Source organism: Ictalurus furcatus, chromosome 27, assembly GCF_023375685.1.
Source record: "Ictalurus furcatus strain D&B chromosome 27, Billie_1.0, whole genome shotgun sequence".
Taxonomy (NCBI): Eukaryota; Metazoa; Chordata; class Actinopteri; order Siluriformes; family Ictaluridae; genus Ictalurus; species Ictalurus furcatus.
The window spans coordinates 1,906,434-1,924,405 of NC_071281.1; the positions used below are offsets into that span (position 1 = coordinate 1,906,434).

The 17,972-nt window shown below is 45.0% G+C and overlaps 1 protein-coding gene across 3 annotated transcripts; it reads left to right on the forward strand.

Moving 5' to 3' along the window:
- The first annotated feature begins 1,137 nt into the window (after positions 1-1,137).
- Positions 1,138-17,864, forward strand: rrbp1b (ribosome binding protein 1b). 3 transcript variants are annotated; one of them, XM_053616629.1, is made up of 27 exons: positions 1,138-1,224; positions 6,296-7,858; positions 8,151-8,299; positions 8,670-8,792; positions 9,444-9,596; positions 9,723-9,841; positions 10,178-10,331; positions 10,525-10,663; positions 10,748-10,902; positions 10,986-11,023; positions 11,143-11,215; positions 11,396-11,512; positions 11,624-11,740; positions 11,834-11,868; positions 11,978-12,065; positions 12,232-12,333; positions 12,468-12,560; positions 12,663-12,752; positions 12,894-12,986; positions 13,093-13,164; positions 13,286-13,378; positions 13,503-13,586; positions 13,841-13,906; positions 14,860-14,943; positions 15,050-15,130; positions 15,235-15,445; positions 16,527-17,864. In XM_053616629.1, the coding sequence occupies exons 2-26, from the start codon at positions 6,331-6,333 to the stop codon at positions 15,409-15,411; spliced, it is 4,023 nt and encodes a 1,340-aa protein (XP_053472604.1). In that variant the 5' UTR covers positions 1,138-1,224; positions 6,296-6,330; the 3' UTR covers positions 15,412-15,445; positions 16,527-17,864. The 3 variants fall into 3 exon arrangements, with proteins under 3 accessions (XP_053472604.1, XP_053472602.1, XP_053472603.1); XM_053616627.1 differs by having other exon boundaries at positions 15,235-15,390; XM_053616628.1 differs by having other exon boundaries at positions 11,399-11,512; positions 15,235-15,390.
- Positions 17,865-17,972: the final 108 nt, after the last annotated feature.

A 17,972-nucleotide genomic window follows, 5' to 3' on the forward strand; every position in this document is an offset into this window, starting at 1 on the left:
CTCATTCTCAATCATTTCTTCCTCTCATTTGTTTACTCGTTCCGCTTCTCTTATTGACTTGACCTGAATTCTTAGCTCCTTCACTTCACGTTCACTCACCATAAAATGGAGCTCCCTGCAGGACAATGATTAACCTGATTAAGTGCTCCCGTGTTTACTTTCGTCTCTTGACAAACTGTGCTTGTCTGACATTCGGGAAGCAAACAAACCTTGCGGCACGGATGTATGGACGTACGTTGGTGTGGGTGGCCTCAAGAAAGGGTGGGACACTGCGTCCATAAAGCATTTAAATGACAGCAAGCTGCCCTCGTGACCTATGTGAACTTTGAACCCCAAAGTTTTGACGACAAACAGCAGGTTAGCTATCAGAATCCAACCTAGCTCAAGGTGCAAACGAGAGGTGTAATAATCCCATGAGGAAAACTGCTTCAGCTAGAAATACCTTTGCATGTTCTCCAGCATGCTTTTTTCCTCCGCACCACTGGAAGGATGGGATTCCATCATAGTTAGTCCCTACATAGATAGTAATATCTTCCTTGTGCAGACATTTAGCTGGTGCACGTGCTTTGTATTATGTTTAGCTTTTATTAAACATATTCTGTTTACTGAGGTTAAGATTTAGGTATTAATTAGCTGCTTTAGTAATTATGTCAGTGGAAAGTGTGTGTGTGTGTGTGTGTGTGTGTGTGTGTGTGTGTAGGGGGGGGGGTTCTAGAGGAAGGCGGGGATGAAGGGGACATCGACCCTGACCCCTAAAAGTGATGACGAGTCCTTAGTGCTCGCGCTCCTTTCCCAGGCTGCCCCTCGAGAATGAATCACGCGCAGATCAAACTCAGACACTTCCAGAGGAAAAAAACTATTAAGAGTCATAAAATTAAATCCAAACTCTTTTTTTTTTTTCATTTTCTTCTTCACATTTTCGCGTTAACACTTCCCCCAGACATTCCATCACCATTCATTGAGCTGCTGTAAGGACAACCCCCTCTTTCCCCCCCTCTCTCTCTCTCCCTCTCTCTCTCCCCCCTTTTCGCCTCAACGCTCTTGCGGACTTGCCCGAACGTGATTCGTCGAACGCGCCTTGATTGACGCCGCTTTCAGCCAATCAGCTCTCGAGAAGCCTCTCCGTTTCCAGCCCACACGCGGGCGCGTTGCCAACTCACAGAAAGTGCCACGACTCCAGACTCAGCGGCTGTTCCGAGTCAGTGAAAAAACGTCGGACGTCGGGTAAGCTTCATGTCCCCCCTTTTTTTCATTTAAATCCTGCTTTTATTACGTAAAAAAGTAGCCTGTTTAAAGTTATGAGCGGTGAAAAGTCAAGCTTAACTCGTGTTTTGTTGGAAATGTATCGACACTCTGTACCGCTCTTGTGGGAATCTGTCTCCTGACTCTTTTTCCTTCTTCTTCTTCTTCTCTCGCTAACTTTACCTCAACTTTCTCTACTTCTTCTCAGGTTTACTGAATTAAATAACTCGTGTATGTGAAAGTTTGTCACTTTTTGGTACTTTCTGGACTGTTGTAATGTTTTTACTCTGTACTCTGAAAGCGTGGAAAAACAGCAAAGTTGCTCCAAATGCTTAGTTTTCTTCTTCTTTAAGTTACTTTTGTTGTTTTGTTTGTTTTGTTTGTTTGTTTGTTTGTTTGGGGGTATTGAATTGTAGTTAAAATGCTTATCCCAGGCCTTTAGGTTTCCACGGGTTGTTTTCAGAAGTTCCTCACATCCATTTGTACACGTTTCACTATCTAGAAATGGAAACTGTGCCCCCTTTCATCAGCAGGTAATTAGGCTGCAGATCTGGAAAGGAGTCAAAAGGCAAAGGATGTTAGTTGATACACAACTAACAGTTATGTTTGTTTATTTATTTTTATTTTATTTCCTTTTAAAGTGCACCTATAATGGTTTTGAAGCGTGCTTAATTTTGTTTTAAAGGTCTCAGACGATAGATTTAGATGCATCCGAGGTCAAAAAACACTTTAACATGCTCATCATTTTAAATTGCAGCATTACCTTTTTTTTTTTTTTTCGCCTCAGTTTCACAAAGGACTTGTTAAATGATTAGTTCTATAGGATTCATTCTAAACTCCTCCTTTCAGAGAGCATACTCTGCTCTGATTGGTCAGATGCCCCAGTCTGTTGTGTTCGGTCTAATGCTGTCAGCGAGCAGCGGATGAAGACCAGAGGCGGGGCTTTTATGTTACAAACCTACGTGGATTAGTACAGGAAGTGAGACTCGGTTCAGCTGTTCAGAAACGTTTCCTTCTTTTGCGAGTCCGTAACTCTGTTGTCGTGATTTAAAAAAAAAAAAAAACTTTGCAGACTTTTTACATTCACGAACAGCTACGTATATAACACATGGTATGAAAGGTAATATTTTAAAAACCATAATAGGTGCACTTTAATATATATATTTTTTGATTATTGTTGTTTTTGTTATGCAGTCTTTCACAGGTAAGGTTTTTTTAAAATAGCAATATTTCACCAATCTCTAACACAACACATGATGATGATGATCCATCCATCTGTACGTCTATCCATCCATCCCTCATTGCCAGCACAGTAGTGACCTTTCCACTTCAGTAACCAGGAATGACACACTTACAGTACATCTTTTTCTCAGCATGCTCTCATCATCATCATCATCATCATCGCTATTATAGATTCTGTCTAGTTCTCGCTAAGTGACCGGGCGTTCGAAGTGAAATAAGAGTCAATACCTAAAAAAAAAAAAAAAAACCTAATTTGATTTAAAGAAAGTCCAGGAAGCTCAAGAAGCTCTTGATAAGTGAAGTCCTGTTATATAGTCCTTGTAATTTCTCTTACTGTAGAAGAGGCCGGGGGGGTAGTTGAGAAGCGATGTTGTGCTACACAGTGGTTTAACTGCCAGAGCTCAAGCAGTAGGATGTTTGGGATTGGAGATTAGAGAGCTTTAGTGTCGTTCTATACTGTCCGTAAACAAGAAATATTGTTGTCCGTGGCCTTGGTGAAAACGTTGAAACGCTGGAGAGATGCATACACGTTTAGGTAGAACAGTATACGCCACACGTCGTGAAAAGAGAGGCACAATCGACGTTGCGTGGCAGGCGTGTCGTCGGACGAGTCGATGATGATCGATTTAAAATGGCCGTTATTGATTCCTTGTTTAGAACCGGGGCGGGGCGGTGCGCCACAACCCGACTTGGTGTTTTATTCCTCGTGTACCACCACAATGTGGCATTTACATAAAAAAAAAAACCACACAAAAACATTTACAGAACACCGCATCATTACCTCTTATCCGTTTCACGTTGCGGGACGACTGCGGGACAAGTTCACTCCAGTTCTCACTTACGTTATAGCAGCTATAAACAGTTCCTTCACCAGCCTCACTCCTACTCACTCTCACTGTCTCTGTCTCACACTCACTCTCTGTCTCTCTCTCACTCTTTCTCTCTCTCTCTCTCTCTCTCTCCTCTGTCCTGACAGTGTAAGGATTTTCAGTAGCTCCTGTTCTAATGGCTCACGTTGCCATTTCTGAATAACTTCTTATTGTCATTTAATATGAACGCTGATCAGACCAGAGGGATTGTGTTATTTATCTATTCATTTATTTATTTTCCCCCGTTTCTTTCCGTTTGTTGTATAAAACTGAAATAAAACACTTATCAATGCACCGTCTGTAACACCGCTCCGACCTGCACTGAGGCAGTAAGTAAACGAATACGGGTCTTGAGACAGTGAAGTACGACTGGCTGAGATCTCTCCTCACTCCTAAGAGGACATCGATACCGTCTCGCGTTTTCTTTTTTTTTTTTTTCCTTTTTGGCAGCTCCGAATGAAATCACGTCAACAGTTTGATGCGGTCGGTGCTGCGTTTCAACAGGTCGGTACTAATCTGACGTTCTGGCTTTCTGCCTACGGGCGAATGAAATTGCGCGTGCTTCTGTGAGTCGGACAGGAACGTGGCCCGAGCGGCAGGTGCACGGATGAAAAGGCAAGTTTCACGCCCTTGACTTGTGGAGAATGAAATCCTTTGGGTGTCCCTTCTTAGTTTCCTGATAAGGTAAGTTTGTCACGCCTCTGCGTTTCGGCTGATTAGATGGCCAAACTGTTTATCGAGAGTTCAGTTCATGCTCTTGCGGTGTAGTGATTCCTAAAGCTCGAACACTGCGTTTGCTCGATAAAGGATCAGTGTTCAAAACGTTAAAGATGCACACACACGCTGTTGGACGTCCCGTGTTTTTACTCGCCACTTCAGGGGCGCTATTATATTTGTATTTCTGTCCTGAGTGATAAGACTGTAGCTTTTGATTTCAGATTTCATGCTTGATTGGTGGCCCAATGTGTGCCCAGAGAACATTCCCCACACCGTTACACCACCACCGTTGAGGGTCGGGGCCGTTGAGGCCAAATCGTGACCCTTCCATCAGCAGAACTCGAACTTCATCAGACCAGGCGACTTCCTGTGCTCACCGCAGCCTCAGATTCTATCTACTGTATATTGGGTGAACCTCGCAGTGCAGCCAGTTGGACATAACTCGACTATTTTAGGGGGCTGAAATGAGACAGTTGTCATCGACTTCTGCCTCGCCAGACGCTGTTTAGATTGTGCAGGGAGACATGAGCCAATGTTCTCCACACTGTGCCAGCAACTAATCCGTGCACTTACCGTCTCTGAAAATAGGAGAGCGTACACAAATCGCCTCGGATTGAACCGCTTTTCCTCGCGAACCCGTCGGACTCGAAGAAACAAGGTTTCGTTCCAGAATTGAAGATCTTTCCAGTTGAGATTTGCCACGCATTCCAGTAAACCTGAAGCCCGAAACAGACGAATAAGAGTAATTTGCCTTTGATGCGTCTGCTATTGGAACGCAGCCATGCACCAGTGTGTCCAGGTTAACCTAATCCCAAAACAACCTTTTTAAAGCCGTTTTTATTGACTTAAGTTCCGTAACCACCCTGTCAGAAGCGTTCAACAAAACAGCCTGTTGAAAGCGTTTTGAGGCCAAATCCTAACATGGCAGAAATGAATGGGTGATAAAGAAAGCAAGTTGTAATCACACACTCGGGCCTTTAGGCTGTATTCCTAGTCGAGGAAAGATAAACTTTTCAAAATCAACCCCCAGTCCTCCTAATTTGGCGTTCATCAATGAATGGCAGCAGATTTTGTTGGAGCTAGATTCGTGTGTGTGAGATAATGATGGTGATCATGCTAATGCTCTTGGATTAAAGCCTATTGAAGGTCTGAAATACTATCTCTGTTGTTAGATCTTTGCTTTTCTTTCAGGGAGTTCTCACTCAAGTGTCCACTCAGCATTTTGAAGACATTTCTGTGTGTGTGTGTGTGTGTGTGTGTGTGTGTGTGTGAGAGAGAGAGAGAGAGGGAGAGAGAGAGAGAGAATATGTTTACGCAGTCCCTGTGGGTTCCCACTCATGCCTGAAGATATTCATAGGAATTCCAGCTTGTGCAAGCTCAACATCTTCATCGAACCGTTAATAAAGGGGTGTGTGTGTGGGGGGGCAGTATTGTGTTATAGCTACTGCTACTCCACACTATTTGCACGGACGCCGGAGAGCCGTTTGGTGTGGAGTAAATAGTGGAGCGGCACGCTCTTTGGACAGTGTTGCGTAACCTTTTCTCCAGCGGTCGAGACTTGGGAAGTTGCCGTGTTTTGATGAAAAGGCCTTTGAGACTGATAGGGCGTAAAGCAATGAGGCTAGACTGTCTAGATCTCCAGAACTCTTTACCTGAGTAGATAGCGGCGTAGGTTTCCTGACCTTATAAGGACACGGTAAGTAAACGTTTTTAAGATGTTCATACGGCTGTGATAAATACAGGTGGGCAGAATGAAGTTCTCGCTCGCACTACACCTGGAAAAAGCAAAAGAGTTTCCACTTAGACGCTGTTTTTATTTATTTATTTATTTATTTATTTATTTATTTATTAGTACATGGTGTGAATAGTGGGTCGTGACTGAACAAACAAAAATGCATAATAGACAGCACAACATTTTAAACAAGATGGCACGAAGGCTTCGTCCTGTCCATTTAAAAACATATAAATAATTTATTTTAAATGTCCAGACAAACAATGTTATGGAAAATACCTCCGTCCACACGAAAACATAAAAAGGATTTGTCTGTCATAAAGGTATTTGCTGTTTTATGTAGTCTTCCTTCATCACTTTGTTAGTAAAGCGTATACGCAAGTGTTTTTTTTTTTTTTTTTTTTTTTTTTTTTTTTCTCAAAAAGCCATCTCTAATGTTAATCGCCTCTAAAACTCAGACAGACTTCATAGACAGTGTTCCTCTATGTTTCAGAAACGGGATCTTCGGTGGAACAGGACTGAGCAAAGATGGATGTGTACGACCCTCAGACCCTCGGCATCATGGTGTTTGGCGGCTTCATGGTGGTTTCTGCTATCGGAATCGCCCTGGTCTCCACTCTTTCCATGAAGGAGACCTCTTATGAGGAAGCCCTAGCTAAGCAGCGCCGTGAACTGGCCATGGCTCAGCCCCAACGTGTGGACAAGAAGAAGAAGGCAGCGGAGAAGAAAAGCAAAGCCAAAAAGAAGGAGGAGAAGCCGAACGGGAAGCTTCCCGAACAGGAGGCACAGAACGACTCGGGCCACGAACCGTCTTCAGAAACTAGCGAACCAGAACCTGAATCTGAGCCTGAGGTCGCTGCTGCACCTGCGACTGTACCCGTACCTGTCGCACCAGTTGCTCCAGTGATCCCAGAGCCCAAAGCTGAGGTTGAGGTGGCAGTGACGAAGCCTGCTGTAGCAGCAGCCCCACCTGCACTTTCCCCAAAGGACAAGAAGAAGAGGAAGGTTGCGAAGGTGGAGCCAGCCCCTGCTAAACCTGTCGAAATTGCCTCAGAGACCGTCACCAAAGCGCCGGCCCCTAAGAATGCCAAGGACTCCGCCCCTAAGGACTCAGCTGCCAAGAGTGCAAAGGAACCTGTTGCTAAGGGTGCCAAAGAACATGGTGCTAAGGAAGCAACTCCTAAGGGGACCAAGGAACCGGTTGCTAAAGAAGCGGCTCCTAAGGGGACCAAGGAACCGGTTGCTAAAGAAGCGGCTCCTAAGGGGACCAAGGAACCTGCTGCTAAAGAAGCGCCTCCCAAGGGGACCAAGGAACCTGCTGCTAAAGAAGCGGCTCCTAAGGGGACCAAGGAACCTGTTGCTAAAGAAGCGGCTCCTAAGGGGGCCAAGGAACCTGTTGCTAAGCAAGCGGCTCCTAAGGGGACCAAGGAACCTGCTGCTAAGCAAGCGGCTCCTAAGGGGACCAAGGAACCTGTTGCTAAAGATGCGGCTCCTAAGGTCACCAAGGAACCTGTTGCTAAGGAAGCAGCTCCTAAGGTCACCAAGGAACCTGTTGCTAAAGAAGCAGCTCCTAAGGGAACCAAAGAACATGTTGCTAAAGAAGCCGCTCCTAAGGGGACCAAAGAACCAGCTGCAAAGGTGGCAAAGGAAGCCATCACTAAAGAACAAGCCACAAAAGTTGCTAAGGAACCAAGTTCCAAGGGTACCCAGGAACCTGTCACCAAACAGCAAGCTGGAAAAGTTTCTAAAGAACCTGCTGCTAAGGAATCGGCCACTAAAGCCGCCAAGGAGCCTGTTCCTAAAGAATCAGCTGCTAAGGCAGTCAAGGAACCTGTGGGTAAGGAATCGGCTCCAAAGACTTCCAAAGAATCAGGAGCCAAGTCTGCAAAAGAATCTAATGTTAAAATGGCTAAGGAACCGGCTCCCAAGGGCGCCAAGCAGCCAGCTGTTGCTGTTGTGGCCGAGGTTGCCCCGGTGACGATTATTCCAGCAAAAGCTGAGCCGCCCAAACCTGAAGCCTCTTCCAAGAAGAAGTCAAAAAAGAAGGCGGAGCCAGGTAGGTGCTGCAGATTAGCACTCGGAGCATACACGAATGAGATTAACAATGGATGAAGACCTGTAGGTACCGGTTTTGTTTGCGTAACACACCTATACTTTTGTTGTTCAGTTGCAGCCTCAGCGATCGAGGTATGCTTTTTAAATTAGTCCTCCAGCGGCCACACACTCTTTATTTATTTAAGAAAAAAATTCCCAGGAACGTGGGCTGAATGCCAGAAGAATAAATGATTTTGCTTTTACTTGGAAAGGAACAACCATGTTCTCTCCATGTCTGTTCCGTTTACCTGCAGCAGCTGCTGTGGATGTTACAGATGTGCCCCTGCTGTTGCCGTTTAATACTCTGGTCTCCACCCTGAGCAGCTCCAGTTTCAGCGACTCGGAGACGCAGAAGCTTTTGGAGATCGTCAGCGACAAGGCGGGAACTGACACATGGCAGCTGGTACAACCCCATTTCCTCTTCCGCACCCGTGTGTGTGTGTGTGTGTGTGTGTGTGTGTGTGTGTTTCCTCATTCCTCAGTCAGTACCCCCTTACCCCCTGTTCCCCACACTATCTACGTTTAGCTGGGATTTCACCTAAGATACATGTAGGCTGAGATTCTCCAAATTATATGCAGATTTAGGTAGTACGCTACAAAGCAACAAATCCAAACTATTGGCTTGAACGATTCCTCAGACCAATCCTGTGAAATAAATACTGGACAGGTCACGCCCACAAGTGGGAATAGTGGGTAGTAGTTTACCTACAGTTCAGTTTCCTTTTGTCCCCTTCTACTTGTTTATCTTTGTTGCTCTCTCTCTGCGTCTCCAGGCATCTCAGAAAGGTGACCCCTTGGCAGCTCTGAAGAAGCAGCTGGAGGAGAAAGACAAGCTCCTGTCTGCTGAGCAGGAGAACGCCGCTGCGTCCAAGACGCGCATACGCGAGCTCACTAAGGTTTCAGTTCTTCCCTGTCTAAATCCCGATCGGTAATCTGCATTAAAAGCATATGTATGTCGAGTGAAAATCTTCTTCGGTGGGATGGGAGCAGGGATGCGAGTACTCGTACGTGCCAATACGGAGCATTTTAATTTGGTAGGACGAGCACCTAGTACGTAGTTGAGATTGTAAATCATGACGCACGTAACACGATAACTGACTCGGTGTAAACTCAGCCTCGAGTCATGAATCAGGGCTTTAAATAAACTTTTAAAAAAAACATTTTGTGACAGTCCTAAAAGCATTTGTAATCACCCAGAAGCAATAACTCTGCTTTGTTACGAGACGCTGTGAAGGAATCAGTCACACCCTGAGAGCACAACCCTTCAGGCTCTTGTCAATCATATGCGCATAATATAATAGAAGGTACACTGGCAGGAATGTAAATATAATAATAGCACACTGACGCACAATTCTCATTCTCTCTACGCTTAACTGCATTGTTAGAGATGTTGACCTCTGTGTGTGTTCAGTTTTTCAGATGGAAATGGTCTACTTTTGCTGCAGCTGATGCTTGCTATATACAGTGTATATATATGTACGAATGATTAAGTACCGTTTCACGTTTGCGCTGGGATTCGATCGGTTTGTCCGTCCTGTGCCCCGCAGGAGTTAAACAGCGAGAAGAGCAAGATGGCTTCGGTGGAAACTCGGCTGAGCTCGGAGCTGAGCGCTCGCGAGCAGGAGATCGGCGCGCTGCACGCCCGCATGAAGGCTTCCTATGACGAACACACGCAGCAGACCCAGAAGCTCAACGGCAAGGTCAGGGTTTGTCCTATACAGCTTCCGTGGTTCTTTTAACGCGCGTAAGCCGTGAATCCGAATCCGAAGCGGCGCGGCGTTTATCCTCGCCGTTTCGTTAACGACAGCGTTGCGTGCCTGTTCTAGATCCAGAGCCTGCAGGATCAGCTGGAGAACGGTCCTGCCGCCCAGCTGGCCCGCCTGCAGCAAGAAAACACCATCCTGAGAGATGCTCTGAACCAAGCCTCCAGCCTCGCAGAGAGCATGTACATATACACTCACACACACACGCACACACTCACTGTCTTGATGTATATGAAATGCACACTTAGCTCACTAATTTAATTTCACTAATTAAGAGGCATATTCGGATAATTGTTTACGGAAGCGTATGAAGTCTTGGTGAATAATTGCAGCAGGATAAAGAATGAAAAACGGTAGACTTTGGGCAACTTGCCAGCTTTAGAAGTCTAGTGGTTTCTACGTTCTGGTCAGTTTAAACTGCACTCGATCTTTGAGCTCTACTCAACGTGAACTTCTCTTTAGAGTGTATAATAAGTGCTGTGTCTTGTAACTGTCCTCATTCTCTTAAAAACACACAGGCAAAACGCTGAGCTGGTAAAGTTGCGCCAGGATGTCGTGCGTCTGGGCCGCGAGCTGAGCGAGCGCACAGACGCCCAACACGCCGAGGATGAGCGTCGGAAAGCGCTGGAATCCAAAATGGCCGCCACCGAGGAGCAGCTGGCGCAGGTCAAGGTACGTGAACGACCTCTGCCCTTTCAAGGAAGCTTGTCTTCTGTAATCTCCTTCTGATTGTTAGTATTAGGGGGGTGGGGGGAGCGTTTACTCCAAGACCCCTGATTTGGGAACCTGTACTTGCCTAAGCTGCCTAATGGACGGGCTCCGCTGCGACCCGAATAAAAACGGGAACGTTTGCGTGCGTTCGCAGGCGGGGCGCGCGGAGGCCGAGCAGGCTCTGCAGCAGACGTTGGAGAAGGTCAAGGCCGAGTTGCGTCAAGCACAGGACGACGGCGCTACCCTGCAGGCCCAGCTGCAGCAAGCGCAACAGGAAGGCAGCCTGCTCAGCGGTCAGTGAATCTCCACTCTCTATTCGAGACATTTTTACCAATGCATAATTTGTAATTCGTGAATTATGTTGCGTGCGTGTTCAGAGCTGCAGGAGCGTGTGCGTGGTACAGAGGCGGAGCTCAAGGACAGGTGTGCAGAGCTGGAGGCTGTGAAAGCTCAGCTCGTTCAGGTAGAGCAGGACGCACAGGAACAAGTCCTTGTGGAAGTACAGGCCCCACTGCAGTCTGCTGCACCGCAGGTATTTAACTCGGAGGGATTCATTAAAGCCATAGATTTGCCGTAAGAAAAAGAAAAAGGTTACATAAACATGTTTGTGTGCAGGCGGAGAATTCTGAGGAACTGCAGCAGCTGAAGAACAGGTAAGTTTTAGTAGTATTGTACTGGTTCTCACCTCTCTCTCCCCCCTCGCCCTTCCGGTTCTGTTAATGAAACATTTTTATTATTATATATTTTTAAATATTCTCTCTTTCTTTCTCAGTATAAAGGAGAAGGAGGATTTGGTCACGTCTCTAAAAGAACAACTTGAGAAGATGAAAACAAGTGCAGAGGAGGTATTGGACTAGTCCAAGATACGCAATTTCAACGTCTTTGACGCTCACTTGGATTTACCAGAAAATACGTGTCACTGAGTGTTATGTTCTTATTAAGACGTCGTTGTTTTGTTTCTCTCGTTACTGCTGGGTCTGGGATTGGGATCTACTACGTGTATCATACGTGTGTGTTTGTTTCAGAAGGAGAGCTCGGTGCAGCAGCTACAGGACAGTCTCACACAGCGAGAGAGCAATGTCTCGGCGCTGGAGGAGGAGCTGAAGCAGCTGAGAGAACAGACGGAGCAGCAGAAATCTACGGTAAGCTTTCCATCCTTGTTAGACACGCGCTTGTTATTATTTATTTATTTTTTTAATGATTTGAACTACAAGTAATTTTTTTTAATGAGTTCATTATTAACCCGAATTCAGACCGAGAGCTTGGTGCTGCAGCTGCAGGACAGCCTCGCGGCACGAGAGAATAAAGTCTTGGCTCTGGAGGAGGAGCTGAAGCAGCTGAGAGAGGAGATGAAGCAGCAGAAGGAGGCGGTAAGAACGCTCGCTCCGTAACGTTTACGCTTGAGATCTCAAAAGCGCTCGAAAGTCTCCTCCGGCTCACGCTGTCCTTGTCTTCGTTCGCAGGCCGAGATCGCAGAGGCCGAGCAGCCGTTTGAGAAGTAAGACTCTATGACGCGCATCCTGTTTGCGCAACCGCAGTAAAGAGAATTTTCATTTTATTTTATTTTAATTGGAGGGGGAATTTTAAAAAAAAATCATGTTTTTCAGCTTGGAGAAAGACGCTCGCCTGATTACTCTGGAGGAGGAGCTCCAGCAGCTGAGAGGGCAGGTGGAGCAGACGAAGGCCGAGAGCAAGGTTAGCGTATGTGTGAGAGAGACCGTAAGAATCGAAGTTATCACATTATGCAAGGAAAAAAAAAAACCCATTCCTTTACGCAATCATAGTGCATTTGGATTTGTGCGTTTTTTTTTTCTTCTTTCTCTTCTTCTTTTATTAACGTAATATTTGTGCGAACGTGTAGGAGCTTCAGGAGAAGAACGAACGGCAGCTCAACGTTTTCCGGTCGGAGACCAAGAACGCTCTCCAAACACTCTTTCCTCACATCGCCGTCGAAACCGAACAGGTAAAGGGACTGTCCCGTCCCAAAGCCCTGTCGTCATCATGGCAACAGTGTAATCAGAAAAGGGTGGGGACGTCGGGAATTCTTAAGCACAAGATTAAAAGTTGAGGTACTAAATATCGTGTGTGTGTGTGTAGAGTAACTGGTTGGCGGCGTTCACACTCGAAGCACAGGAGACGCTCAGACACAGCCTACAGGAAGCGTCTGAAGAAAAAGACGCAGCACTGACAGTAAATAAACACACACACACACACACAGCTCCTCCTGTACAATAGTACAGTTCCTGGCCTTGTTCACATTGTGTGTGTGTGTGTGTGTGTCTTGTCATACAGGACGCTCTACAGAAGTTAAAGGAAGCAGAGGAGAGTCAGAGAGCACTACATGTGCAATGTGAGCAGTACAGAGCCACCCTCAGTGAAACGGTACGACACACACACACACACGCACACTTGCCTAATCATTTCCTGTCTGTGTAATGCCTAGTTACTCACCGGCTCTGGTAATGACACAGTGTATCCATTTTGTGTGTGTGTGTGTGTGTGTGTGTGTGTGTGTGTGTGTAGGAGGGCATACTGCAGGATCTTCAGAACAGCGTGCAGGATGGAGAGGCCACATGGAAGTCCAGGATCTCTGCGGTCGAGGAAGAGCGGCAGGCGGTAAACACACACATGCACCACGCACACAAACATTTTGGGGAGGCGGGGGTATTTGTTTGAGGTCAAGACCATTCTTGTTGTTTAAATTCGTGTGTGTTTTTCCCAGGCCCTGGTTCAATTGAAGGAGCTGGAGGAGACCGTGGAGACACTGAGGTCCGAGAACCAAAGCACAGAACAGGTGGAGCTCAGTCATTTCCAAACACACATGTTTGTTGGTTTAGAGGTGAGGTAAAGAATCCAAGCAAAGAGACAAGAAACGAGTCAGCCTCCTTCTGTGTTTTTTTTTTTCTTCTTCGTAGCTAAAAGGGCAGGTGATGCTGCTCGAAGCACAGCTGGAGAAACAGCTGGAGTCAGTCAGCTTCAGCCAGAGCTGTGCTGAGGAGGTGGTGAAGGTGATGCTCGACCCTCGCACTCACTCCACCCCGAAGTGTCGCAGATTAAAGAATCACCGTTTAGGATTTGTTGGTGTTTAACGGGTATGATTTTTTTTATTTGTTTTTTTTTGCTCTCTTCCAGCTAAAGACATTGTTAACAGCCACTCGGAGTCAGCTAGAGGCGGCCCAATCAGACGCTCAGAAACAGCGCACCGAGCTCTCAGCGGTAAGGCTCGCACATACATTTATTATTATTATTATTATTATTATTATTATTATTATTTATTTATTTGTATTATTTTTTTTACTACTTAATTTATTTTTTACATGAAACTATCGACCTGCTGTAAGAAAAAACTGACACACTCATCTCGCTATAGCAACAAGCTCCCAAATACATGAGAAGAGAGCTGTGTGGGTGGGTGTGGTCAGGGACGGAGGGTGGGGCTTTGTGTTTGAGTGATTTGCTGTGCATTACAGGTCAGACAGCAACTGCAGGCAGTGACCGAGCACGCGCAGAGCAACGAGGACACGCAGCCCAGCCAGGTCAGGCTGGGGGAACGTACTGTTGCAGCTCAGCTCTCTGTGTGTGTGTGTGTGTGTGTGTGTGTGTGTGTGTGTGTGTGTGTGTGTGTTGTGACGGAGAGAACGTAGACCGTGGCTTTTGCTAACTCCTAGTTACCTTTTTTAACCGCGAGTCTGTTTCCGTGGCGTATCTTCCAGAGGTCGACCGATTTAGCGGATTTTACCCTCCGATAACCGATTAATCAACCGATTCGTTTTTAAAAATCGATACTGAATGAAAAACACAACGCTCAAAGTCAAACATTGCAGAACTTTATTACAAAAATCAACATGACTGACTGTAGCATGAAAATGTACTGTACTTATTTATTTAATGAAATGAGTACATACATTCAAACTGAACCGAAAAGTAACACTCCAAGTAACAAGTGAAAATAGAGACATCCAAAATGTTTAAAAAAAAAAGTTTTAAAAGCAATTTTTATTTCGCCTCTAGAGGCCGCTGTCGATACACAGAACGACAGATGGAGTGGATTTTGGCCAATAACCGATAGCAAAACCGATCGATCGGTCGACCTCTAGTATCGTCTGTCTTTGGTCAGGGTTGTGCTAAACGGGGCTTACGCTGGAAGAGAGTACGCATGTGCCGATTATCAGCTACACCGTCACCTTCAGCACGCGATATCCTTACGAACAGTCGATCCACAAACTCTTCTATACCATAGCTTTTACATTTTGGTCAGAAGGAGTTTTAAAACTAAATTCTATAACAGCTCAGATTGGAGTTCCAGCTGCAAGGCACATCACATCGGCACATGTCTAACCCGAGTGCATGCTGCATTGGATTTTGAAAGCTGCTGCACGGTGTGTTCGCTAACCTCTTCGCCGAGATTCCTGCGACTGCTGCATTGCTCCTTCCCCCTTTGACCGTTACGTAAAGTTCTTTTCCTCTGACCTTTGACCTCTCGCGGCAGGCTCGGGCACAGCTGGAGCAGGCAGAAGTCCGACTGCAGACAGAGGCCAGCGTGCGCCAGCAGGCGGAGCACAGCTACGGCCAGGTAACAGTCGATTATCATATAATCAGAAAATGGTACTTGTATATTGTATTACAGACACAGTATTTCTACTAAAGTGTGTGTGTGTATACGTGTGTTTATCTTGTAGGCGCAAAAGTGTGTGAGCGACCTGGAGGCTCAGGTGGAGGAGCTGAAGATTGCAGGAGAAGGAGCCACCACTGAGCTCAAGGTTTTTCCCTCACACATTTTAAGCACCACATCATCATCATCATCATCATCTTCCCCCAGCAGCAGACTGACCCTGCATGCGTGTGTGTGTGTTTGTTTAAATAGGAGAGGCTGGAGAAGGAGGTGAAGCTGACGCAGGAGCTCGCAGAGACCTCGGCGACACTCGAGCAGAAACTGAGCGCCGCTCAGGAGGACCTGACCAAAGAGAAAGAGGTGGTGAAAAGCCTGCAGGAGCAGCTACAGGAGAAAGTGCAGCAGCAGGTGCTGTTCTCTTCCCAGTGACCTCTGAGTCTGTTTAGGCTGCCAGTTCATTTTGGTAACTAATCAGCTGTCAATCACACACGTCTGATTTCACATCTCGATTCGCCTTTGCTCTGCTGGTGCTACGGCTACTTTTATTTATTTATTTATTTATTTATTTATTTATTTATTTTCAAATTAATTTTCAACAATTTAGTGTCTTCAGCTAAACTGAGCTCAGGAATGGAGTGAGTGCATTTCATATCCAGGATGTTAGCTTTTCCATTCGCAGTCGGTTCATTTGTCATCATTTCCACGGACCTCCTTTAACACATATTTATTTATGATTAGGCTCGTTATCCACGCGTGTACACAATGATCACTGATGATTAGAGCCACTGAGCTTTTTTTTTTTTTTCTCAATTCCTGAACGTCCTACCGACGGCTGGTCCGAGTCGAGGTTTTTGACACCGTTTATGCTAAATACAGTCAAAGATGTATCTTTTAGTGTTGGACTTTGAGTTTCCTCTTTTTTTAATTTCGTGCAAAAAAAGAACGAACGTCGTACTTCGAGTACAAATCCGACGAAATCCTCTGAATCGGTTTCACCTTCAAAACTCGGGCCACGCCTCCTACCGACGTGCGTCCGAGACGCCGCCTCGCTCCGAAGCCAAGCGTGCGATAATCCTTGATGGATGTCGTACGGCTTGAGGGATCAGACTGACGAACGACCAAACAAAAAAAAAAGGTGCAGCCCCTGTTCGCAAGTTGTGATAGAACAGGATCATCATACTCAACGTCACACACACACACGCACACACACGATTTTCCAGTTTGTCCCACTTCGTGAAGTTGATCAGCCTGTCCTCAGCTTCAGCTGCTCCACTCTGTGTACACCTCCAGAAACCCCACCCAAGTTGCACCACCCGAGTCTTTTGACTTTTAACCCTTAACCCAGTCACACTGCCATCCCTTATTTTTATTTTTTTTTTAACATCGAGTTCAAACAGATTAACACACTGTACTTTTTTTTTTGTTTTTTTTTTTCTCTCGCCCACAGGCGTCTAGACCACCATTGTTGTGTAAGGATGTTCACATGTAATATAACGTACATAAGGTGTAAAAAGGAATAATTTCATGTTTCCGTGTGTCTCCAGGAAGGAGAAGAGCTGAAGGAAGGAACCTCCGTGTGACGTCTCGGCAGGAAGGAGGAGAAGCCGAACCACCCAAAAAAACAAAACCCACAAAAAGCCTTAATTTTTTTTTCTTTGTTCTTGTCTCTGTAATCGTTTGTATACTGTATTAAGAGGAGCGCAAAGGGAGGATGGGAGTGACACCGGGGTCCAAACACAAGTTTAATGACTGATTTATATTTTTAGTAGAATTCTTCTTTACATGTGGTCTATTATTATTATTTTTTTTTTTTTATTAGAGTTTTTTTTTTTTTTTTCGACAACGTCCAAGACTCTTCACATTCCTCCGACTGTCAGTGTTACGAAGAAAGGGCAAAGTGCATGTGCGTCAGACGCACGCTCCTGTGCAATCACTTACAAAAGACTGTCCTTCACGTGGAAGTGAAGAGAAGGAACATTTCACGTTACAGCGATGCAATACAGCCCCTTACACTACTTGTAGTCGGCTGCTGACCAAATGTGATTTAAAATTAAATAAACATTTAAGAGATTATTTGGTTATAATGCTTTTTTTTCCCTCCTGTGTGTTTATCGAGATGAGACTTTCTTTTTTCTCGTTTGCCCAAGTCGGCTTATTCCATAAAGGTTTTCAGATCTACAAACACTTCTATTTCTGAGAGAGATGGGGGGTGGTAGGTAATGTTGCTTTGACTATAAGCGCACCTTTCCCCAAGCTCTGTTGAATTCTTGATTCTGATTGGTCAGAAGGTGCTGATTTAATTTTCTACAACAGCAGCTCTGACTGTAGGTCAGACTCTAGACCACATCACAGGTTTATATTAATGCGCTTGATCTAATCACTGCAGTTAATCTGGCGAAGTTTACTGTAAGGAAATGTTTATGTAACAACCAAGGATGGAGTCTCCAGTGTCTAAAAAAGGCGTAAAAAAAAAAGAAAAGGTTTCTTTTTATATGTAAGGATTTTTTATTCCTCCCCTCCTTACCTTCCACTTGTTTATCATGGACTGTGCAGTTCCCATTAAAATGTGGGATGTTGTTTACACGCTCCTGATTTTACTTCGATAAATCTCCAAATTGTATTTATAAACAAAATGATATATTGCTCAGGTCTCCAAGTTTGTTTATTATATCCGTATTGAGGGGTACAGGTTATTTAGTTCCACATACCGAACACTCTTATGGAGGCCTTAGAGTGCATATGCTTGAATTTTATTTAATTTTTTCTTCCTCTATTAAATCTAATTTTATTTTATGTTGCTTTTATGTTATATTTGCTGTGATTGTCAGTCATGTATATTTCCTAGCCACGCTAATTAATTAAACTTTTGATGATTTACTGCTTTTTGAGTAAATTGTGTATAATATTTATATATTTAATTAGCATGTTAAGAAAGTTAACAATAGTAATGCGTTATATTAATAATTGTAAGTATATATATATATATATAT